The sequence below is a fragment of the Alnus glutinosa genome, chromosome 3, assembly GCF_958979055.1.
Source record: "Alnus glutinosa chromosome 3, dhAlnGlut1.1, whole genome shotgun sequence".
Classification (NCBI taxonomy): Eukaryota; Viridiplantae; Streptophyta; class Magnoliopsida; order Fagales; family Betulaceae; genus Alnus; species Alnus glutinosa.
In genome coordinates this window covers 32584907-32610698 of record NC_084888.1, presented here as the reverse complement: position 1 = coordinate 32610698, position 25792 = coordinate 32584907, and the positions used below count along the sequence as shown (strand labels likewise).

The 25792-nt window shown below is 35.1% G+C and overlaps 3 protein-coding genes across 4 annotated transcripts; all 3 read right to left on the bottom strand.

The window, feature by feature from the left end:
* Positions 1–608: 608 nt before the first annotated feature.
* Positions 609–1335, bottom strand: LOC133864917 (classical arabinogalactan protein 5-like). Of its 2 annotated transcripts, XM_062301361.1 has the most exons (2): positions 1196–1325; positions 609–1126 (listed from the first exon to the last, which is right to left on the bottom strand). In XM_062301361.1, the coding sequence occupies exons 1-2, from the start codon at positions 1293–1295 to the stop codon at positions 789–791; spliced, it is 438 nt and encodes a 145-aa protein (XP_062157345.1). In that variant the 5' UTR covers positions 1296–1325; the 3' UTR covers positions 609–788. The 2 variants fall into 2 exon arrangements, with proteins under 2 accessions (XP_062157345.1, XP_062157344.1); XM_062301360.1 differs by having other exon boundaries at positions 609–1335.
* Positions 1336–6407: 5072 nt separating this feature from the next.
* On the bottom strand, positions 6408–9797 carry LOC133863375 (WPP domain-associated protein). The gene is made up of 4 exons (XM_062299318.1): positions 8152–9797; positions 7509–7692; positions 6825–6926; positions 6408–6476 (listed from the first exon to the last, which is right to left on the bottom strand). Exons 1-4 carry the CDS (start codon positions 9795–9797, stop codon positions 6408–6410), a joined length of 2001 nt encoding a protein of 666 aa, XP_062155302.1.
* A 9320-nt stretch (positions 9798–19117) lies between these two features.
* On the bottom strand, positions 19118–20334 carry LOC133864505 (caffeoylshikimate esterase-like). The gene has a single exon (XM_062300857.1). The coding sequence runs from the start codon at positions 20231–20233 to the stop codon at positions 19238–19240; it is 996 nt and encodes a 331-aa protein (XP_062156841.1). The 5' UTR covers positions 20234–20334; the 3' UTR covers positions 19118–19237.
* Between the last annotated feature and the right edge of the window lie 5458 nt (positions 20335–25792).

Below are 25792 nucleotides of genomic sequence, written 5' to 3'. Positions count from 1 at the left end.
GCATAAGGCCAAAAATCAACAAAGTTACCTGTCAGTTCGTCCATGCTCGATTAGAAAAAGTTTAATTAGAGCGCGATTTGATTATTAAATAAATTTTTTGTACATACAAAATTATATTTAATTATTTAATGATACATACCCGTATAAAATTCAGCTCGCTTATTTAAAGTTTGCAAGCATACTCGTATAAGGGTTCAGCTCGCTTATTAGCGTGGCTCGTATACTAGTATATTACTTATTTTATTTTATTTTTGATAAATAATCGATGTTATTAATACTCAAACGGGAATATCCCAATCTGCCAATACAATACTTTAAATATAGGAGGGGCGCTCCTCTGTCAATACTTTGTCTAGCAATTGAGAAATTACACATTCGACCAAAACATAAACCGCCTTATTTGCATTTTTCCAAACATACACAATATTCCCGGTGAGAAAGTGAGCCAAAAAGTAACATGTACTTGTTAGTTATTAAGTAACAATAATTAATTGTAATTATATCTATAAATATTTATATAATATATAATTTAATGATAAAATTTAATCAAACAGTAATACCATCTAACTATTAAGTTTCTAATAAATTATATTAGTTGAATGAGCATATGGTATAAGTTATATAACTATTTATATGATATCAAAACACGCCCAACACTGAAAAGGAATTTAAATCAACGGTCTCAATTTTCAACAAAATAAAAAGAAAAAAAAAAAAAAAAAAAAAAAAAAAAAAAAAAGAAAGTTCAAATGGTCGAACATTTGAAACAAATAAGAATCCCGGCAACCTCAAGGAATCGGTGTCCTGGCCGCCCTTCCAAACTGGCTTCTTCTTATATTAGAACGCCGTTTCATGTACACCAGCCCTCCCAACAACAAAGCTCCTGCCCCTGCCAGCACTCCAATCGCTATTCCTGCCTTCTGTCCGCCATTCAGTCCTCCTGAAGAAACTTTCGCTTCGGGTACTGGTACCGGAGGCGGCGGAGCCCCCGCTGACCCTTGATTGGCTGGTGGAGGAGGTGGCACAGGAGGAGAAACTATTGACGGGACATTTGGACCCGGTGCCGACGCTTGACTGGCTGGTGTCGGAAGCGGCGTAGGAGAACCTATGTGCGGAACATTTGGACCTGGTGCCGACGCTTGACTGGCTGGTGTCGGAAGCGGCGTAGGAGAACCTATGTGCGGAACATTTGGACCCGGTGCCGGGACAGGTGAGGCAGTGGAATTGGTGTTCAAGTCTGGGAAGAGAAACAGTAGTAGACTAGAAATGAAACAGAGTCTAAGCAGTCCTGCCATGATTGCATGCACGCAAGAAATTAACAAAACTTCTTGAGAACAGAGCTTTTTGAGAATATATATATATAATAATGTGTATATTTATACTCCTGGAGAATCAGGTAATGCTAAAAGAAAGCAGCGGAGATTCCTATTGGCTATAGTTTGAACGTGCCAATAAAGTGGGAGAAACAGTGGTTGGCACGAGAAATGATCCCTACACTTATTTCTCATAATATCTTCACAACAAGCTGACGTGGTTGGTAATATTTTATTATTTTTTTTGTTTTATTTTTTTTGCAAAAAAAATAATAAAATATTACCAGCCACGTCAGCTTGTTGTGGGGCTGTTATGAGAAATGAGTGTAGGGATCATTTCTCGATTTTTTTTGTTTTGTTTTTTTTTTAAAAAAATAATAATAAAATATTACCAGCCACGTCAATTTGTTGTGGGGCTGTTATAAGAAATAAGTGTAAAAATCATTTCTTAATTGACATATATTAATATGAAAAATGCTAGCCTTACAATTCCACACAACGTATCATCTAGAGACTTTATTACGAGTCGTGGATCGTCTAGAGACTTGGGAAACAGCAAGGCTGCCGGCCCGTGTACGAATCATACTAGCCAGTAGCCAACGCTTTATGTAGCTGAGAAGGACATTGGAATTGGCATCACACTCGCGTTTGTGAACAGACAAGCAGTACATATGTAGCTGGATGCGTTGCCCAACGCATCTCCACAACGCCATTGGCCGATCGAGCTACATGGTGGGCCATAGGCGCCGGTGGGGGCAAACGTCTCTTTAATTTGCCCCACCTAAAATTTATCCTTTTAGCTCAAAAAAAATAAGAAAAATAAAATTGCCCCTATTTATTATAGATATTAGAGGAAGATATATGATTATGATACACCTCTTATACACCCAATTAAATATATAAGGAGAATAATGATTTTATTAAGCCCCGATTAAATTTTAAATGAGCTTGTGTCGAGATAGATTTAGTAACCTACGTAGCGATACATCCTTGTTTAAGAAAAAAAATTCAAATTATCATTCTAATGATAATAGCTACCAAACTTAAAGAACATGTCTACAAAAGGACCTTGTCAACTAGTTAACAATAATTTTTCACAAAGACAATTTAAAAAAATATAGCATCGTTTTAATCCCACAATGAAGAAATCCTTTAGAGATTTTAGAATATGAAAACTCGTTTAGGATAGTTGAATAAATGAATTCCACTAATTAAAAAATAAATTATAAGTTGCATTTATATGTTTTAAACGATAATTAAATTTTGTTAGATTATTTATTTATTTCGTTAGTTATATTCTTTAATATTTTTTTAATCAATTCTTGTTCAACTTTATCTTTTAATCTTGCTCTATGTGAACCAAAATTCTGGCTTCGTTATTGCACGTGTTGGACAACTTATTGTAGGGCCATTTATTGATCGAGAGAAAATGTTAAAATATAGTTTACAAGGGGTAGCTCAATCGACTGGAGACCATGCCTCATGAAGCAGCGGCCACTAGTTCGAATCCCCCTCCATTCTTTTGTGTTGACATATCAACAAAAAAAAAAAAAAAAAAAAAAAAGAGAGAGAGAAAATGTTAAAATATTTACTATTGGGTAAATTCACAATTTTTTATTAGCTTAATTTTTTAAATAGATAATGATTAAATGGACTATATTAGTGACAATTGGACAAAGAATATTAAAAGAGTGATGCTATTTAGTGGACTCATGTACAATTGATATACATGCAACTGGATAACATAAGATTAAAAATCAGCTATTAAATCAATACTAATAAAAAATCTAGTGCTCATCCAATGACCTTTTTAACCCTTGTATATATACTTACGTCTATATCCGTTTGCAAGTATGTGGAATTATTTCATGGACAGACCAGAAGCTCGTATCCTGCCATTGATGGAACAACACAGAAGCTTGAGAATGAGAATGAAAATGGCTCATAAAGAAGACAATTTTCCAAGTAATTGACAGTCTAATCTTACTCATTGGGTATATGAACGTACAGCTCCTCCAGTTAGTTCTTTCTTAATCAGATTCAAAATGTGTTAGACCTGGGAAAAGAACAGAACAATTAATTACCAATCAAAAATTAAAGTCACTACGTATCTGGATGATTAATCACCTGATAAAATTAAACAGTGAGCAGGGCCGGCGGGAGCCTTAGGCGGATTAGGCGACCGCCTAAGGCCCCCAATTTAATAAGGCCCCTAATTTAAAAATATTAATAGAGATTTATTTTTAAAAAAATAAAAATTGAGGCCTTAAATATGATCAATACACTTAAATAAGGCCACAAATCTTGGTAAAAATAAAATTAAAAAAGGCAATAATATAATGCATGGCCCAATTTAATAAGGTCTCAATTAATGAAGATTTATTTTAAGAAAAAAAGTGCTTACAAAAATACGAATCATCAAAGCATTGTTTTCAGTAATGCCCCCAGTCAATGCCTTAAAATATGCTGCCTAGGGGCCTTCTCCCGTCAAAAAACTGCAGGTTTAAAAAAAAAAAAAAAAAATCAGGCCTTAATTAATTACCAACGATTTGTGAGATATGAGAAGTCTAAATTAAAGGCCTTTAATTTTTTGTACGTCTAATTACCAACGACTTGTGACTTATGAGATATGGAAAGTCTCTGCATTAAAGGCCTTCAATTTCTTTGAACGTTGACGTTCAAAATATAATTAATGAGATATGAAAGCTTCTCGTCTAATTTCCAACGACTTGTGACTTATAAGATATGAAAAGTCTCTACATTCAAGGCCTTCAATTTCTTTGAACGTTGACGTTCAAAATAGAATTAATGAGATATGAAAGCTTATCGTCTAATTACCAACGACTTGTGACTTATGAGATATGAAAAGTCTCTGCATTAAAGGCTTTCAATTTCTTTGGACGTTGACGTTCAAAATAGAATTAATGAGATATGAAAGCTTCTCGTCTAATTACCAACGACTTGTGACTTATGAGATATAAAAAGTCTCTGCATTAAAGGCTTTCAATTTCTTTGGACGTTGACGTTCAAAATAGAATTAATGAGATATGAAAGCTTCTCGTCTAATTACCAACGACTTGTGACTTATGAGATATGGAAAGTCTCTGCATTAAATGCCTTCAATTTCTTTGAACGTTGACGTTCAAAATAGAATTAATGAGATATGAAAGCTTCTAAATTGAAGGTCTTAATTACTCACATTAAAAATTGAAGGCTTTATGTTCAATGTTCAAAAAATTGAAGGTGTTAAGTCCAACGTTCAAGAATCAAAATAAAATGAAAAAAATAAAAAATAAATGCTAAGAAGATGAAAAGTCTCTAAGTTTCCATTTTAAATCCTATTCTTTATTTGAATTTGAATTTCTCTCTTCTCAATTTTCATTATTTCCCAATAGCTTATCATTCAAGTCTTTAAAATCATTCCATATCTGATTAGTGATTAAAAAAAAAAAAATCACCAAAACTCAATTAATCAATTGCATTAATTTTTTTTATTCGGTTTTAGGAAACATTCTAACACTAATTTGTCTTTCTTTTGACAAATCAAGTTTTACTATTTTATTTTTTAAATTAATTAATATTTATTTTTTATTTTTAAAAATGTCTCATTTAAACTTTTCGCCTGAGGCCTAAAATGTATTCAGCCGATCCTGGTAGCTGGATGCGTTGCCCAACGCGCGCATCTCCACAACGCCATTAGCCGATCGAGCTACATGACATTGGCATTGGCATTGGCATTGGCATCACACTTGCGTTTGTGAACAGACAAGCAGTACATATGTAGCTGGATGCGTTGCCCGGCCAACGCATCTCCACAATGCCATTGGCCGATTGAGCTACATGGTGGGCGATAGGCGCCGGTGGGGGCAAACGTCTCTTTAATTTGCCCCACCTAAAATTTATCCTTTTAGCTCAAAAAAAATAAGAAAAATAAAATTGCCCCTATTTATTATAGATATTAGAGTAAGAGATATGATTATGATACACCTCCTATACACTCAATTAAATATATAAGGAGAATAATGATTTTATTAAGCCCCGATTAAATTCTAAATGAGCTTGTGTCGAGATAGATTTAGTAACCTACGTAGCGATACATCCTTGTTTAAGAAAAAAAATTCAAATTATCATTCTAATGATAATAGCTACCAAACTTAAAGAACATGTCTACAAAAGGACCTTGTCAACTAGTTAACAATAATTTTTCACAAAGACAATTTAAAAAAATATAGCATCGTTTTAATCCCACAATGAAGAAATCCTTTAGAGATTTTAGAATATGAAAACTCGTTTAGGATAGTTGAATAAATGAATTCCACTAATTAAAAAATAAATTATAAGTTGCATTTATATGTTTTAAACGATAATTAAATTTTGTTGGATTATTCATTTATTTCGTTAGTTATATTCTTTAATATTTTTTTAATCAATTCTTGTTCAACTTTATCTTTTAATCTTGCTCTATGTGAACCAAAATTCTGGCTTCGTTATTGCACGTGTTGGACAACTTATTGTAGGGCCATTTATTGATCGAGAGAAAATGTTAAAATATAGTTCCCAAGAGGTAGCTCAATCGATTGGAGACTATGCCTCATAAAGCAGTGGTCACTAGTTCGAATCCCCCTCCCCTCTTTTGTGTGGACATATCCAAAAAAATAAAAGAAAAAAAAAAGTTAAAATATTAACTATTGAGTAAATTCACAATTTTTTATTAGCTTAATTTTTTAAATAGATAATGATTAAATGGACTATATTAGTGACAATTGGACAAAGAATATTAAAAGAGTGATGCTATTTAGTGGACTCATGTACAATTGATATACATGCAACTGGATAACATAAGATTAAAAATCAGCTATTAAATCAGTACTAATAAAAAATAATAATAAAAAATCTAGTGCTCATCCAATGGCCTTTTTTACCCTTGTATACATACTTACGTCTATATCCGTTTGCAAGTACGTGGAATTATTTCATGGACAGACCAGAAGCTCGTATCCTGCCATTGATGGAACAACACAGAAGCTTGAGAATGAGAATGAAAATGGCTCATAAAGAAGACAATTTTCCAAGTAATTGACAGTCTAATCTTACTCATTGGGTATATGAACGTACAGCTCCTCCAGTTAGTTCTTTCTTAATCAGATTCAAAATGTCTGAGACCTGGGAAAAGAACAGAACAATTAATTACCAATCAAAAATTAAAGTCACTACGTATCTGGATGATTAATTACCTGATAAAATTAAACAGTGAGCACAAGGATGATTAAGATAACTATATACAAATAATATGCCATTTTCTTATATTTAAATCATGGTATGGTGAAAGAATAAATAATTGAAGAGTAATGCATTTGAAAAATCATTAGCTAAAATAAAAAAATAAAAAACTTTTCAAGTTAGCCATTTGAAATTAAAAAAAAATAAAAATAAAAAATAAAAAATTAGAAAATAGAAAATCCATTTTTAGATGCTCTAATGGCGACACACAAGACCTGATAATGTTGTTACCTCAAAGTACTGCTGCAAAGCTGGGGAATAGTGATGCAGCGTTGTGTATATCTTCTCAAGTAGGCCTTGAAGCACATCCACTTGATCGCCAAGCAAATCTACCTATATCCCAACAAAGGAGGAGGATTTTTCAGGAAACATATGCATAATAACAGATCAACATCGACCTTTAGTACATCTATGTATAAGAAATCAGGTTGGCATATTAAAACCCCATTAAAAAAGACAAATTGGCCGGCAAATAATTCTAATTACTCATCTTTTATTCTAGTCCTGATGTGGCAGTGCTCATAAACCCTTGAATTTTTTTATTTTTTCAATTTTTAACAAAAACCAATCTAATGACTGATGAATAATTGTTGTTACCATTCACAATAATGATGAATAATACCGAATCGAAAAGAGAGAGAGCAAGAGAAAATCGAGACACGGGTTTACGTGATTCGACAATATGGCTATGTTTACAAGAGTGACTATATTTCAGTATATGATTTATTTAGGCTTACATTATAACATACTTATAAAAAAAAAAAAAAAAAAACCCTAATTATATGGATGTATTTTGGAAAAACCCTAAAATTTCTCTACTAACTTGCCACTATACTGGTATTTTAGTATTACTCTCTATGCCTGAGAGAATATGAGCCGCTTTGTTTTAACAATACATGTTTGTTTTCTATGTACCAACGCGTTTAAAGGATAAACACATAATATGTGAGGAACGTAATTGTAGTTCAGAACCTCAAGTTCAGCCTTGTGCAGATTGTGGCATCGCCTAACAAATGCCTTCCTGTAAAGCAATGCCTTATTTCTCTGCGAAGCAACAAGCTCAACAAGCGGATCTATATTGTACTTCACCTCTTCCAACCTATAATGAGGTATCATAGCAACCTAATTAGTCATACAAATTTAGTACATCTAATGTTCGGAAAAAACATGAATTCACGGCAAGTTTTTTCTAGGGCAAGTCCCCAAGTATCATTTTATTGGTCTTAAATGTGGTCGCAGATGGTAAAGGACTAGATGCATGTGTTAAAGAAGTTTTATTCTCCTCAAGGTACGTATATTAGGAAAACCAGTAGGAAATGGAGTACGTAGCTAGAAGAAACACAAGTAAGGTTTAAGCATGGCATAATGAATTTCGAACCAGGGACGGAGCCGGTATTTCTCATCCGGGATCAAAGAATGAATAAGGAGCCAAAAATATATATATTTAAGTATGTATGATCTCCAAGATGCAGTCAGAAACAGATCAGAAAATATCGATTTTTAGAAGATTTGTCATATGATCATTTACAATGATATAAATCATGAATATGTGAGGTACCTCAAAATGTTCATTCCTAATTTTTGGTGTACTACACGCTCAAAATTCACAAGCACTTGCAGTAACACTGGGAGAGGTGAGAAGACAGAATCAGATGCATCTAATTGCCCCTCTTCATTATCTTTTGGTAGGAGAAAGGAGGGGCCTCCAACATGTGCATGAAACTTTTCTAAATCACCAACTGTTATGCCTAAACTACATCCCAACTCGCCTAATAGTTCCTTACTCCTCACCAACTGGTGCAAGGCCTTCTCTAGCTTGCCACTTACTGAACTGAGATCATGTTCCTCACCAATTAATATCTCCTGCTCTTCCATCTCTTCACTTTTCAAGCCCACAAGCTCAAGGTTTTCTGTTTGTTCCTCCTCCTCCTCCTGAAAACATTGTGACTGAGAATCTGGTATCTGAGTTAAATTCTCCTCCCCGCTGACCATTGGACCATTATATGTCGTGTTAGCAGAGAGCATGTCTCCTATTATATTATTGTGATCATCCCTGATATATTGACAATCTGATGATTCAAAGTCGTGATCCTTCAATGCCTCTCTAAAGACAATGAAATATATCTCTTCTCTTATCTGGGCCTCAATTTTGTTGCTTTCAAACCTCTCATTCCACTGTATAATCGTTTCTCTGAAAAAACCTTTCTCTATACCCTCACGTATCAGGCACTCTAAATCATAATTATATAATTCAATGAAAAATTCCTTCATCAAACCTTTGAGAAGGGTAACATAGGTCTCCTCTATTATCATGGTTTGCAAATTCGCGTCTTCTTTTTCTTGTTTTAGCATCCTTATTATCTCATTTAGTTCTTCCTCTTGATCATTTACTGCATAAGAAACTGAAACCTTATCAATCTTCTCCCAGACATCTGCCAAAGTGTCACTCTCTTGGATAGTACTCATTAAGCCTTTAATTAATATACAGATGGTATCTTTCTCTATAGACCATCTCCATTGCTGCTCTATTGGCCCCATTTCAGACAAAAAAATAGCCTTTTGCATCTTTTCAAAAGCAAGATCTAAAGTTTCCTTCAACATGTCTATGTCCAACCCCATCTGTTCAATCTTTTTGTTGTCAATGCCTCTGTTTCTTTCTTCATCAGGCCCAAGTTTCTGTTTGATATTCCACACCTGTTGATCCACTGAATTCTTCAGTTCACAAAACTCAGCATCTCTATCTTCAAACTCCTCAATCCCCTCACTCTTTCTCCTTTCAATCTCAAGATCAGAACGCAAGGCAACCACTTCTCTTTCTTTCACCTCCAAAGCTTGCCTAAGCTTCATTTCATTCTCTACTCTCTCTGTTAACTCCCTGTCCTTGTCTGAAATAGCCAGCTCCGATTCATTTAAACGTCCTTGAAGGCGGTCTCTAATCTCTTTCAAGTCTGCGAGTACCTCCTCGTGATTGCTCTCAAGAAGGCAGCTATCTGTCTCTTCTTGAACAAACTTGAGACACCCTTCTAACTGCATTACCGCCAACTCATAGAACTTTGACATCTCATTCAAGCGCTCGACAACTCCTTCTTTGGATTTTACTTTCTCGTGTGCTTTGTCCATTGCTTGGTGCACAATCAACATCATGGTCGAATCGGTTATAGAAACTCTGCATCGACCGTCCATCCCACCAAAGAACTCATCCATTTTGCCAAGAAAACAATTTAATAATACTATGAAAGAGAAGGTCAGACTCTCCTGGGAATAAAAGAAAACAAATATTGGCATGAACAAAGCAAGCAGAGAGAATGTTGAGCTTAATTGGTAGAATTTTTCAATGTGACAACTTTGGAAAGTCAATGAAAATAATGGGTATATGGATCTCTCTTTTCTCATCTGTTCCTTTAGAAGTGGATGGTTTAATTGACCTATTCTTCAGAACGAGAATTAAAAAAAAAAAAAAAAAAAAAAAAAAAAAAGAAGAAAAAGAAAAAGAAAAAAAGGAGCTGACCTATTTTAGATTTTTATTTTTTTAATTATTATTATTTTCTTTTTCTTTTTATTTTCTCTATTCAACTTGCAAAAGCCAAAGAGGAAGATAACTACAGAAGGAAAACAAACAAAGGGATGGGCATCCCAAGAATAATCCCAAACAACCATAACAATATAGAAAACCATAGAAACTATTCCGAGAAGTGCTACACATCCCAAATTTTTTTTTCCAAAATTTGGTTCCCAAATGATGTGTCCCAATTTCATGTGATTTATCATTTTAGAAAATGTGTCATCATCTTATGGGATGATGACACATCATTTGAGAACCACTTTTAGGGATAAAAATTTGGGAAGTAGAGCATTTCTCATTAGGAATGGGCCAAATGAATGGTTCGGTCCATTGGATTGGTTGCTGAAATTGGTGGTTTGAATAAGCAAAACTATCATCACAACACTTACGACAGAACCGAAAAGGAGAACCACAAATGAGAAATAAGCATGAAGATGGTGGGATTAAATCAAACGAAGAGAAGCACAATCTTAGCATCCGATGAAGAAGCAACCTAGCAAAGGATGCTTGGTAGACCAAAAAAAAAAGCTACAATTAGATTTGGGAATCTCCATAGGCAAAAAATAAGTTTTAATTACAGAGATCCGATATGAGAGAGGCGAGAAAGTCATAGATGTTACATTATCCTCTCTCTTTCTCTCTCTCATATCCGATACGGGAGAGGTAAGAAAGTCATAGATGTTACATTGTCCTCTCTCTCTCTCTCTCTCTCTCTCTCTCTCTCTTGTTTTGAAAGTTAGGATCCGTTTGTGTTTACGATTTCAAAAAGTGCGATTTAAAAAAAAATTATTTTTAAAAACGCAATTAAGCGTCTGGTAAAATCGCAGTTTGGCATTTAAAATCGCAGATTAGCCTTTTAAAATACTGTGTTTTCAAAAAAACATGAAATTACCTGTGATTTGAATAAGCGTTTTTCTGCGTTTTCAAATCACAATTTTTTTTTCTTCATTTTCTGCGATTTGGTTTAAAATCGCACATTTTCTCTACGAAATCGCAATCCCAAACGCACCCTTAGAAACCCTCATTTTTTTATTGAAGAAAAAAAAAAAAAAAAAAATGGTATTTTTATCATTTTCAAGGTATCTGTTAAGATTTAAATATAAATCCTAACAAAATAGAGGACATTGCATCAGAAGTTCGATGGTTACAATTTACAGTTTTTTAAACTTTATGGGGTAGTTTCAAAACAAGTGGAAGTTCATGAGGAGGTTTTGTGAAATGTTCCCTAACATTAATGAGACATATGAAACACGTGTCAATTGTTAATTGGTTTGACAAAACACACCGTTAAAATATTAGGCAGAAGTACTATCGGCATTTATTGGATATATACAAGTACCATATGTGATAGTTTTTAAAATCGAGAAGTCCATTTGATTTTGAGTTAAACCGCAAATAGATCAAGATCTTTTCAAATTATTTGCTCAAATTTAAGAAAATTCAGGCAAGTGATTGTGAGAGACCACTTATGGAGCCCATATGACCAATAAAAAAATAAAGATGCCTAACCACTTATCCATTTAGATGGATTTCATAAGTAGTCTTTCACAATCACATGCTCAAATTCTCTCAAATTTAGAGTGCGTTTGAAATTGCGATTTCAATAAGTGCAATTTTAAAAAGTAGCGACTTCAATAAGTGTGATTTTAAAAACGCAATTTTTAAAATCGCACTTAGCGTTTGGTAATATTGATTAAAAAGTGTTTTTTCTGTCAATTAAGTGTTTGGATAATATTAATATAAAAGTGCAATTTCATAAGCAAATTACTCGTATAGACATTTGTTTATAATAGTCAAATAACCAACATGAAGGAACCAATAGAGGTATGGTTGGAAGCACAATTATGACAAAAGCTTTGATTAGCAAAGCGGCCGGGGTGTTTCCTCTATTCCTAGACCAAGCCTCCATTCAAGAACTAAGGAAGCAAATAAATTAAGTTACATTGACATTTGATTTCTACAAGGAGAGGTTCAAGAAAACAGTTCATCAAGATAATGTCAAAAGAGAGAAGATGAAAGAGATTCCAACCCTCTTTATCTGAAATTCTAAGTCTTAAAAAGATGCCACCATCTTCTTCTTTTTTTCCTTTGATACTTATGTCGACATGACGACATGTTCATCTTCCGAATGTTCATTATATACTTTTTCTTGAGATAAAGATTTCAAATAGGCATTGAATGAAAAATATAAGAATAAACAATCAATGTAAGCCAATACCATCTATCAAATTTAACTTCTACATAATTCACCAATAATTCAAACTAGTAATTGTTAAGTACAATAAAAACTTAAAAGTACATTAAAAATTAGTCTAAAACATAAATAGTAAAGTATTGTTTACAGCCCACAAATGGACAGAGCTATGTTGTGCGAACAGTTTGTCAGATCGAAACCCTAATATATACCAAAGAGATTATAATTTCAGCAAAAATCATTGTGCCTATCACTGTTAAGTGAGCAATGATCTTAAAAAGAAAAGAAAAGATCCATCAGTGTGATCGATTTTTTTTTAAAAAAAAAAAAAAAAAAATCTATATTTACTGTTCATGATCATTGTTTAGTGAACAATAATCTATTTAAAAAAATTAAAATTAATATGGGTGATCGATCAGTGTGATTGATTTAAAATTAAAAAAAAAAAAAAAAAAAAAAAAAAAAAAAAAAACCATTTCTGATTTTCAGTCAAAAATAACTGTGCCGATACTATTAGAAAAAAATCATGAATGATCGATTTTAAAAAATGATTAAATACAAAAAAGCTCTCCAAACTATCACATGTTCTTTGGATGGCCCCTCAAACTATTAGTTTTTGTAGTCTGGCCCCCTAAACTACTAATTGCTTTTTTTTAGCCCCATCCATCAGTTTGTGCTATTTAAGTGGATAGAAACTGAGTCACATGCACAACACGTGACTCATTTAACCCAAAAGCCCGAAAATACTCCTCCCTACACGTTAAAATTTCGAAACTGTCCTTAGAAACAATAACTGAGATATTCTCGAAGTCTCCTGCGATATTCTCGAAGGAGACGGTCTCGTGCTTTTCTCTTGTTCTTGGCCGGTCTACCACAAATATTTCTAGGATTGTGCATCGCCAGCGGGTGCGTGCTCTTTGCAAAGCCATAAAGAAATAGACACAGAAAAAGAACTTGTAAAGCCAACCCAAAAATCCACGACAGATTCAAAACAAAAACAAAAGGACAAACCAGTTAAGAAATTACTTGGACATTGTCGTAGCCAGCGAGGTGGAGTAGAGCGTACTGGAGCATGAAGCCATGGTCGGCGAAGAGGACGAAGCGGTTGTGGTTGAACCAATATGGGTTCTTGGGGTTGTACCTCATGACCTCGTCGTACAAGACGTGACCCATCGGAGCGCACCCCATGGGCAGACCAGGGTGACCCGAGTTGGCCTTCTCCCCCGCGTCCATCCACAGGAACCAAATCGTGTTCACGAACTTCTCCACCAGGGAGGTATCAGTGGTCTTGTCCACGGTGGCGGGCTAGGCAAAAGAGGTGGAGGAACTCGGTCGACGGCTTAGCGGGCGAGGATTTTAGGCCCGAGAAGGTGGGCATAGAGAGCGTGGAGAGGGAGGAGGACAAGGACGAATTGGAGCCATGGTGGTGGGAAATGGCTCTGGCTAGGAGGGATTGTGAGAGCGTCAGAGACGAAGTGGAAGCCATGGCGTGTGCGCACACACACACAAGTGGTATAGAGAAATGGTTACAGAGATACATGAATTAAGAAAGATTAATAAGTACATTCATTTGAAAGGAATACAAGATGAAACGTGAAGAGAGTAGTCTCAATGGCATGAAAAAACAGATTAGAGCAAACGAAATCAAGCGACTCTGTTCACCTCTGTTTTCATGTTCTAAAACAGAGCATGAAAATAGTTCATGATGAAAACAGACCATGATGAACATAGTTCACAATCATTAGAGATCTTCCACTTATGAAGTTTCAATCTTTTGTTTAGTTAATCAGTCTTATCAGCATCTGTCAAGATGCACTTGCAAGTTTCAGCTACAGTTATATTACAAATTTCGCCATTTTTCTTTTACTGGCAGTCTTAATGGCATTTAGACATGTCTAAAACCACAAATCTCAAATTATTCAACTATGCCAAGCTAATATAAGTCATCTCTCATCATGTTCATGAGCCATACATCTAAATTTCTATGTTGCATTTTCCCTGAAACTTCTAGTTTTCATAGGTTAAAGTGCTAGTCAGAAAGTAGTTTTTGTTGGTGTTGTTGTTGTTTCATTGTCGTTGTCGTTGTCCATGAACAGTAAAACGAAGAGTGAAAAAGCAATATTGGGTCGTAGAAAATGAAAGAGAAAGCAAAAAACAAAAAAGAGTAAAAGGAAAGCAGACCGACCAACAGAGAAGTTGACAAAAGCAAACAAAAAACATAGCATGGAAGAAATGCAAGAGAGAGAGAGAGAAATCAATGCCCAGAAGCTATTCCTTAACTGGTTGTGGCTGAAACTAATTACCTCATCCTCCTCCTTACACTTTGTTTTCATGATGTGTTTTTTAGGCCTGGTTTATAATCTGTGAAATTTTGGTTCTTGTCCCTTTTCGGTGGTAGAAACTAGAAACCATTTTTGCTAAAATAGCAGTAAGAGACTCACAAAATACAAAAGGCTGAAAAAAGGAGGAGGACAAGCAAGCCATAAGAAGGAACAAAATACAAAACCTTCTTTGTTAATGATGTTTGGTGCATGGACGTCTGGTCCTTCTAATCACGACTGGTGAGGGTCTCTTTGCATGTCGATTGTGAGCCCTCAGTGATTCTTCCAGAGTAAAAACAAAGAGGAAGAAGAAAGAGCGAGAAAGTCGGGGAGGTGCCGAAATGACGACGTCGGACATGTTTTGAGAGAGAACGAGGCAGGAATTTCAAAGCGTAAGGAGAGGGGTATTTTCGGGCTTTTGAGGTAAAAGAGTCACACGTTGTGCACGTGATTCAGTTTCCATCCACTTAAACAGTACAAACTGACGGATGAGGCCAAAAAACAAGCAATTGGTAGTTTCGGGACTGAACTGTAAACACTGGTAGTTCGGGGGACCATCCGAATAACAGATGATAGTTTGGAAGGCTTTTTTTTTGTATTTAACCCTTAAAAAAATAAAATAAAATAAAATTGTTACTGTTTAGTTAGCAGTGATACTTTCAGTAAGAGAAATGATTCTTCACCACCTAAATATACAACTTTTCACTACCTTGTCTATGTGGAAAGTGGTCACTCACTTTATTTTATTTTTTAAAAGGAAAATGTTAGATTTACAACACCAATACAACAACTTACTTGGGCCCACCCTCATGTGAGGGGTTGTTGTACAGTTGTTGTATTGGTGTTGTACAAGAATCAAATCCCTTTTTAAAAAAAGAAATGATCCATACACTCATTTCTCACAACAGCCCCACAACAAGCTGACGTGGCGGGTAATATTTTATTATTTTTTTGTTTTGTTTTCTTTTCTTTTTGTAAAAAAATAATAAAATATTACCAGCCACGTCAGCTTGTTGTGGGGCTGTTGTGAGAAATAAGTGTAGGGATCATTTCTCTTTTAAAAATAAAAAAAAACTCTAAAATTAGTAGGGGACCACCTTGCCACATAGACAAGGTAGTGAAAAGTTTTAAATTTAGGTGGTGAAGAATCATATCTCTTTCAATTACATCACTGTTTAGTGATCTATTAAAATCCGTGAATATATTTTTAAAAATAAAACTAAAGACCACATCTCAGCGCAACTTCAGAAAAAGTATTGTACTTATTATTGAACAGTAATCTATTAAACTATTAAAATATGTAATAGATTTGTTTTAAAAAAAAAAAAAACAAAAAGAAAAAAGAAAAAAAAAAGTATTGTACATATTACTGTTCATTGAAGAGTGTTGGATCAAATGATTTTAAAAAACAAATAAATAAAATAACTACTCCGTGAGGTTTCAAGAAAAAATACATATTATAGTTCAGTAAACAGGAGATCACTTTCTCAAAAAAAAAAATAGTCGAACAGTGATCTATTAAAATTCATGATTTTATAAAAAAAATTAAAAATTAAAAATCTGTACAATTTCATCAAAAAAATATCTATTAATGTTTAGTGAATAGTGATGGATCACTGTTCACAAACAGTAATCTATAAAATCCTTGAATAATTAAAAAAAATCGTTTAAAAAAATAAATAAAAATCACAGTAGAAAAAAATTATTGTACTCATCGAATCACTGTTCATTGAACAGTAATCTATTATAAACCAAATAAATCGTGCACTGTTGCCTGCGGTGCGTAAGAAATTACATCTGTGTCCCTCAGACACATTTAATTTGTTGTAACGGTTAAAATTTAAATAAATCATAACGGTAATTATTTATTTTATTGTAATAGTTGGAATTTAAATAATTATCATAACGGTAATTATTTAATATAAATATTGAATATGATTTATTTCACATTAAGTTATATGAAATCAAAACAGTTTTTTTATTCCTGATTTATTCTCCTTGATGGGAGGAGAATAATCAGCTATCCAATTAATAACGAGGGTTCCTAGCCTACCTATATAAAGAGCCATGTGTATCCATCTATCGACACACTGATAGGCATAGGTTAGAAGAACTCTCTAAATTTTGTCTTTTTTCAGAATTCTTTGTGTTGCAGAAAATTTTCTTCATTCTTCATCTCGCTTGAACAAAGATATGGCTGGAGGTATTTATAATTCTGCTGCTTATTTAATTTAATAGCATTTTATTTTTATATATTATGCTTACACAGTGATCAATCAAACACTTTTTTTTTTTAATTGAATATGGGAAAAGGGTTACAAGGTTTGATATTTTTCGCTTCTTATCCTAATGGAAGAGAAAATAGAAAATCATATGAGATAGCTAAATAGTGTGCTAGAAAATTGGCATTACAAGATACTTTCAAAACATTTCAGCTATAAAATGAAAATAAAACTAAACTAATATCTGAAATGCAAGTAGCAAAAGACCAAGAAGAGAAAAGAGGAGGATTGTTGATAGCAATAATAACAAGTAAAGCATCTCCCTTTGAAAATAAATTCCCACAACCAGAAAATGCAGCCAACTGACAAGTCAAAAGAGTAGCAGAAGCTTCTTCCAAAAGTGCATCAGAAGAAGTCAGCTTTTGATCGATCAAACATTGATTATCAAGTACTGTGCCCTGCAGTGTACAGTTATCTCCATTACCTGTCTATTCAATTTAAACATTTACTCAACTATTATAGTAATAATAATAAAAAAAAAAAAAAAAAAAAAAACCTTTAACGCGTGGTCTAACATCCACTGTCTTTTTATCTTTATTTTTCAACGTACGTATAAGGATATCAAAGCACATATCAACTACCTTATAGCTTCTACCCTTCTTTCAGTTCTTTGTCAACATATATCTATGAAGTTTATGACTACCGTTCTGACTTCTATCATTCTTTCTCAACATATATCAATTCCTTTTTATTTGTTCAAACAAAACCACACAAACAACAAGAAAATGCAAGACTTTGAAAAAGCAGTGTCACCGATCATAAGGTAAGATACTTATCTGAGATTTGGAGGCAAGATGCAACAGGAGCAAGTCTGTAGCAGGCCAACGCCAAGGAGAAAGAAGAGAGTCAAAGAGAGACCAAGAAAAAGAAGAAAAAACAAGGGTTTTAATATATTTTAGGTGGGTAATCTTGAAATTTTTTTCCTTTCCGCTAAAATTTTTGGTAACTATCGCACTAAATAATTGCTATGCGAAATCGTGGTTTTGGATTAAATTCACACCTTTTCAATTAAGCACCTACTATCCTGCTGCCAAAAATCGTGATTTTTTTTTTTTCACGATTTTAGAAAATGCAATTTTAAATCGCAATCTCCAAACATCCCATGATTTGCGATTTCCTTTAAAATCGCAAATTATTTATGCAAATAAGTAGTTCCGAACGGGCACTCAGACAAATAATTAGAAAGAATCCTAACACACCACAAGTTATATCTCAAAAGTATTTAACCCTTAAATGAAATCTTAAGGATAAATTCTCTTTATTTCACTTAACTTTGAAAATAAAATCTTAATCATAAATCCTCTTCATTTCACTTAACTTGAAAAGATCTATTCCCAACACAATTAATTACTCTCTGACTATATGAGTGGGACAAAAATTTCCTACAAACTGATTTGTACAAAATTTCCTTCAACCCACATATTTAAAGGAAAAAGAACATGTGTCCTTTAAATATGTGAGAAACACATGTTTTTTTATTAATGCTATTAAAAAAAGCATATGCTATTTAAATAACATGTACTTCTCACATGTTAAGAGACACATGTCAATTTTATATATGGGTCGTAGGAAATTTCTGTCCATATGAATAAACTGTAGATGCAAATCATTATAGCCCTGAAATTAATAATCTCACCTAACCTTAAAGGGATGATACGCTAAGAATCTTCCCCTTTCGGTTCCAAATCTATCAATAAATTGGGTTTACGCCTTTCTAAATTCTAGGTATATGTCCCTTGCCCCCTTTTCTTTAAAATAGGCTCTTTTTTATCAAAAAAAAAAGAAGCATTTGTTTATTATAAATGCTGGTTGGGGGACGGAAAACCGTCCCCCAACAATCAATTCATGAAGTTTTGTACCAAGAGCAGTGATTAGGAGGGACCCCTAGCCGGTCCCTTTCCCCCTTTTCAATAAACAAACCAATTATATTCAAAAAGTGAATTGTTTTATTTTTTATTTTTTTTAATAAAATTGATTTGTTTATTGAAAAGAGGGGAAGGAGCCGGCTAGGTCCCCTCCCAATCACTGCTCTCACCCAAATATAATAATAGGATGATATTGGACTTGAATTTTGCTTTTTCCACAACAAAAACCGACACAGTTGCCATGCTTTAATATTCACCCATTTATTCTTCAAAAAAAGAATATATATATATATTCACCCATTTTAGATAGATAACCCATTAACGGATATATTATTATAAACTGACAACTTGCAGCCACTACGCAAGCTCTCATTGGTTGCTAGTATTGCCATGTGTACAGACTTAAAACGTCATCGCTGACTATTTTATAAGATTCGGGCCACCGTCTCCAGCGGCGCGTGTGGCCCGACTCCTAAGCCATTCCAACATGTCCCCGAAAACCAGCTCTACGTTCTCGTCGGGCTCGCCAATCAACTGGTGCCACATACCGGGGTAGATCTTGAGCGTCTTATCCTTACTCGCGGCGCGTCCGTACAGCTCCTCGACGCAAGCCGGGTCGCATATAACGTCGTCGCCACCGTGAACGATCAGCAAAGGCACCTCCACCTCCTCGAATCTTCCCTGCAGCTCGCTGCATATCCTCAGAAGCTCAAGCGCCGTGGCCGCACGTGGCCTTGCCACCGTCCTACGTGGGCTCGCCAACGCCAGCTTCCGCTTCCGCTCCTCCTTGAACGAGACCTCCGGTATGGACCCCCGCGTGGGCACGACGCGCCACGTGGGGACCAATGCTGCTACTAAGAAGAGGAAGTGCTCCAGCGGCCAGGGCGGTTTGAACTTGGCACTGACCCCGCACATGGCACCGTTGAGGATGAGGCCGTCCCAGGCGCGCCCCACGCGTTCCTTGCGGAGGGTGATGAGGAGAGCGATCGCGCCGCCGAGGGACTCGGAATACAAGAATGAGGGCAGAGACGGCGCGTGGCGCGCACGGAAGTTGTCGAAGAAGGAGATACAGTCGTCGACGACGGGGTTGATGTCGGGGATGTGAGCGACGAGGCCGTCGGAGAAGCCGTGGCCCTGGTGGTCGATGGCGCAGGTGGCGAAGCCGGCTTTGGCGAAAAAAACGGCGGTGAGCTGAATCAACCAGCTGGACTCGCCGGTGAAGCCGTGGACGACGGCTAGGATTCCGATGGGCTGGGTCGGGGGGAGCGGGGTCCACCACTGGGTGAAGAGCTTGAGGCCCCTGGCGTTGGTGATGTACTCGGAGCCGTGGCTGACCTTGTGGCGCGCGTAGAACTCGTCGGCCGTCAGCGAGCCGAATGGGCTATCCTCGCTCGCCTCTGTCACTGGGTGCGCCATTCTCACTCGGTATTGGGGTTCACTGTTAGAGCGTCGAACTACTTAATTGCTCCCCTTGGAGGTGACGGTTATCCACCCCGTGCTTTGTTTTCATGGACTGATCTAGACCGTATATCTGTATCATTTAATATCTTATTATCTCTATCCCGTAGAAGAGACACGATGTCGTTTTCGTGGTATACAATAATACAAACTACTATAAATGCCACCATAAATTTACAAGGCATTGAAGTTGTTTTAATGAAGGCAGCAGGAGCTTGTTGGCACTCCGACCTAACCCTGCCCTTGCTTTTATCATGATTCCTGAGGGGGGTTTGCGTTTCCGCTTACCACAAAATACCAAAAAAAAAAAAAAGTTATACATTCGTGTTAGGGTTGTGATTGATGCACAATAAGGTTGCACAACACATGTACCACATAAGATACATGGGGTGAGATTCTTGTGCCACCACATGAATCCCGCCCCCATGTGTTTTATGTTGTGCATGTGTCACACCACATGGATTCTACCATATGTGTCTTGTGTTGTGTATGTACTGTGCAAAAATCTTTTCCCTTCATGTTATATCCTTTCATCTCACGTTGGCATTCACAAAAGGATAATGATTTTTTTACAACATCAAGACGCTTTGAACCACATGAATTCCACCTTATGTGTCTTGTGTTGTTTATGTGCTGTGCAAAAATCTTTTTCCTTCATGTTATATCCTTTCATCTCACGTTGGCATTCACAAAAGGATAATGATTTTTTTGTAACATCAAAACGGTCTGTGTTTGAAACCCATATGTGTGACTTCTATACATATAAGTCTTTCAATGCATTAACTTCACACTTAATGTATTTTGATGTAAACTTGATATAAACAGTAAACTAACCAAAAACATTATCGAAGCGTTTTTGGTGATTTTACTGATTAAAAATGTAATTTTAAAATCAAATTGTAGATATCGTGTTGTTTGTGGGTCTACTTCTTAAAAATAAAAAATGTTTATTTTCAAGTTTCAAGTAAAATGATGCATTTCTAAACATATATTATTTTAAAAGGTCAAACTTCAATTTTACCAAATATTCAATTGCGTATATAAAATCGCATGTTTTAAAATCGTTATTTTGAAATCACAATTCCAAATAGATGCTTAAACGGAAACTTCATAAAAGACATTGCTCCATTTTATTATTTGAGGAAGGCTAGAAACCAGATTTTATATATATATATATATATATAAAACTAATTTATTAAGCAAATTTTTCATTAATATATCATATATGTTATAAATTATATAAGTATATTGTATGTTATAACTATATACGAAACAATATACATCTACATTTATCTTTCTCTAAGCAAAAATTTAAAAAATCAAATCAAATAAACTAAACTAAAAAAGAACAGAAACGGAACAGAATTCCATGGTTTTGGCTTAAAAAAAAAAAAAAAAAAAAATCCTGTTTATAATCAACATGCCTGTAACAAACCTTAAACCTGCACAGAAGACGATTTGCTAATTTCCAATTTATACAATCTGTTATTTCCGGGATAGATTGAACAACCAAATGCGCTGCCATATACATACTGCTTCACTTCTCATCTTCATCAATACAAGCTGAAAGAGGAAAAACTCTCATAAAATTACTAATTTCTTCTTACTAAAATAACCCACCTGCTATCAATATATGCCATTTTCAAATCATTCAAATTCGATTTTCTTTTGCCTTTAAAAGAACATCATTAAATCATCATGAAGATGCTCAATGCTAAATTTCAAACATGCAAAGAAATACAAATTTATAGTTGCATAATCTGAAAGAAAACTGGTAACAAATAACAGAAGAACAGTTGGCATCAAATCAAATATTTATATAAAAAAGAAAAGGGAAAACTAAATGAAAAAGCAATTGCGAAAAGCTTGATGACACTGGATTCAGCTTAATTACAACGGTCATTGAGCGTTTGGAATTTTAGAACAAACGACCAAGTCCTTCTATTTTTATGCTAACAGCACTTTCTCTTCCATTTTCACTCTCTCTCTATTCACCACTTTGACCCACAATTTTCAAGTCCCCCACTCACCAAAACCTCCACCACCTCAGAGAGATGCTCATCCAGGACCATGAGAGAACTCAAGCTACTCCATGTCCAGATCGTCCTCCATGGCCTAACTTTCTGCGCTGTTGACGACAAGGGATGAGAAAATTGGGGATGGATCCCAACGAGTTCACTTTAGTTAATTTTCTTTCTGTTTGTTCAAAAGGTTGTGATTTGGACATGGGAAGATGTCTGCATCTCTATTCTCTATATTGGCTTGAACTAATATGGTAGTAACGTAGTTTGGTGGGATTTTACTGCACTAGCTTCTTGTGTATCTATAATGTCTAATGCGAGTGGCTGGCTCTTGTAATCTGGACGTGTTTCGAACTCGTACTGGTTGATTGATCCTACCTTCCCTGGTAGATACTTGATTTTATAAGCCCTTAAAATCAAATTGGATGGCTTCAGATTATGTACCAAAAAATTGAAAGAGATACATAGATTCTTTCTCCAGACGGGAAACTACTGTGTTAATAACATAATCAGTTTGGAAAACTGGAAGTAATCCAAATCTGATGACACTAAACCAGTTCCAGGAAATCCATGAATCTCCAACGAATCAAAATTATCCACCATATAAACAGCAAAAGTCAATGCAATAAGACAGAGAAAGATGGCCAACATTTTGACTGTTGCTTCCACTGGTAACATTAAACAGTTAAAACATGGGCTCATTAAGCTCAAGCCAACTCAAATTAGTTTTGTTAAGAGGTAAGGATTCACTACCAATCCATTCAAGCTATTGGGGTATTCCTCAACATATAATATCACCAAACTATGAAACAATTTACAGAGAGACAGAAAGAACAAGATAGTCAATAATATCCTCACGTCTAATTCCAAAGAAAGAACACAAAAAAAAGAGGGGGGGGTTGCTCATTAGCATCAACAATAATATGTTTGTTCATAAATAACTACATTAATAATAAACAAAACCTTGTTTGTCTTGAATTCCTATCCTATCCACGGCATTGGGAAACTGGATAATTATCTGGAAAATCACAACACTGACAGAAATTTACTCTGGAAAGACACGATGCTGCACAGATGATATACTACACCAACTCAAGGGCTTTAGAAGTTTAAATTTCCATCCGCTTCTTTTCAAGCTCTGGAGGCAATTAACTCTTCTACCATGATATTCATTTCTGAGCCAATTCTTCTGTCTGGCAAGCGGTTCTATACCACTTGTCATTCATAAATACTTCTAAGGTAAACTGGAAAAGGTTGATTCCACAACAATTTTTTAGCATCCTTGCGCTGTCAATTTTGATTTCAATGATTACAGCCAATATTAATTTACAAAACCCTTCATTCAGCTTCAAGCAACCATGCTCAACAAAGGCTCATCATATCAAGCTCATTTTTTCCACCAAGTTACAATTCGAAAGGAAAAGAAAAAGTCTTTAACTATTGAGAAAAGAGTTACAAGCACTCTGTATCTCTTTACAAGATGGTTTGTGTAAATTAAATTTATTGTTGTTAAGTTAGAAAAGACATCTAACGTGTGGGCCGGACCACCTTAATTCTATGGGTCACTCCTTCTTGTTCTCAACCCTTCCCTAGATCACGTGATCTTACAATAACCTTTAGGAAAGGACTAACAGTTAGTATTATACAAAGCTCAATATTCCCAACAAGATGATTAACCAATTCAGAATACCCATCTCAAAAGGATGAAGAGTACCCACTAATCAACGACCGCATAAAATCAAAACCCACACGAAAAAACCTCAAACCAGCGCACAAATTAACACGAAACACAAGGAAACGGAAAAGGGATGGCGAGATTAAGTTACCTCCGCAGCAGAAACAGCAATAACAACACGAGAGAAGCATCATAATCTCCCTGAAAACCGCAAGTGCCCCACCACGATTCTCTGAATTGGGTGTCGAAGAGTCTCTTTCATTGGCAACCGGTTCTTTATTACCCAACAGTGTCTGATTGGTTGAAGGCTCGTGCTTTTCGCTTTTCATTCTATTGAGATTCCACTCGAGATTTCTCAGGTAACCAAGCTTGAATGAGTCCCTGATCCTCATCGATGGCCATAGATGCATCTCTCTCTCTCTCTCTCTCTCTCGCGCGCGCGCGCTACTCTATGAAGTAATTAGCCGAAGAGGGATCGTAAAGTCGGTAAAGTAGAAGAAGAAAAAATCTTTTTTACTTTGTTACGTCGACCGTGTCAGATGTTAAAACATCCATCGCCGACTCAATAGACACATATTGTAACAAAACATTCGACATGCTTTATTTTATTACGACGATTGCAGTCTTTGCAACACTATGACGCCGTAATATAATATTTCAACAGTTGTTTTTCTGAATTGTTGGTGATGATAATTGACATTATTGTTCAATAATTTTGAATGGCTTCTGATTGGTTTTCAGCTGCCACAAAAAAAAAAAAAAAAAAAATATATATATATATATATATATATATATATATATATATATATATATATATATATATATATATATATATATATATATATATATATAATTTTTTTTTTTTATACTGACCAAATAAAACAAACAAAAGAAAAACATTTTAAACTAAAAGATAATTTTCCTACTATTTTCCATGAAACAGATGCAAGCTTATACAAGAATCCGATTCTCCAAATCCCAAAATAAGATACTTATATATATATATATATATATATATATATACACACACTACAATTGCAGAGTACACATGGAAGGAGGGATTCAAAGCATAAGCGATGTTGGCACATTACAGAATGGCGAGAACATCTGGGTGCATGTGCAAAAGACCAAAACCCAGTGACGGAAACGGCAAGGGAGTGCCCGCAGCAGAAGTGAACGGCCTGTAAATTGGCGATGGCTGAGGATTCAAAAGAAAACGAACTGAAGAGAGAAGGAAGAAGAAAAGGGTAGTGATAGGTGCCATTCGATCTTCCCCTTGATCTCTTACCTAATAACAATTTGATTTCTTCGAACTCTGCTTTTGCTTTGACTAATTTTCTTGTTAAACCTGGGGAAGCTACTTCAACATGCCTATATATATATATATATATAGGATATAAGACAAAATGATGAATGGGACTGTCCTTTCTTATCTCAATGGGAAAAATTAATAACCTACATAAAAAAACCTACCAATGGGAAAAATTAATAAATTATCCCTTTATTTTGCTTTCTACGAAGCCATTATGTGATGGCCTCGCATCAGTAGCGTGTACGTTTGGCTTAACAATTTATTATTATTATTTTTTTCTCTATTTTAACTATGTTGCTTTCTAATTCACATGCACCAAATTTTATAGAATTCGGAAGACCACGTCACATAAGCTTTGGGATGGGACAAAATTTTTCTCTAAATTAGGTTGGAGGAGAAATTTCCTTAAACTCAGTCTATAAAAATGGCATGTATTTCTCGAGCATGTGAAAAGTACATATTTTTTTACTACTATAGACAAAGTTAGACATTCCTCCAACTTAGTTTGG

What these genes read in the sequence shown, in the direction of transcription:
- LOC133864917 (XM_062301360.1), bottom strand. Translation starts at nt 1,295, where the DNA reads ATGGCAGGACTGCTTAGACTCTGTTTCATTTCTAGTCTACTACTGTTT.
- LOC133863375 (XM_062299318.1), bottom strand. Translation starts at nt 9,797, where the DNA reads ATGGATGAGTTCTTTGGTGGGATGGACGGTCGATGCAGAGTTTCTATA. An exon ending in TTAGGAATGAACATTTTGAG is followed by an intron (nt 7,693 to 8,151) that starts GTACCTCACATA and finishes ACCTCATTATAG; the next exon opens with GTTGGAAGAGGTGAAGTACA. An exon ending in CTTTGCAGCAGTACTTTGAG is followed by an intron (nt 6,477 to 6,824) that starts GTAACAACATTA and finishes TTCTTTTCCCAG; the next exon opens with GTCTCAGACATTTTGAATCT.
- LOC133864505 (XM_062300857.1), bottom strand. Translation starts at nt 20,233, where the DNA reads ATGGCGCACCCAGTGACAGAGGCGAGCGAGGATAGCCCATTCGGCTCG.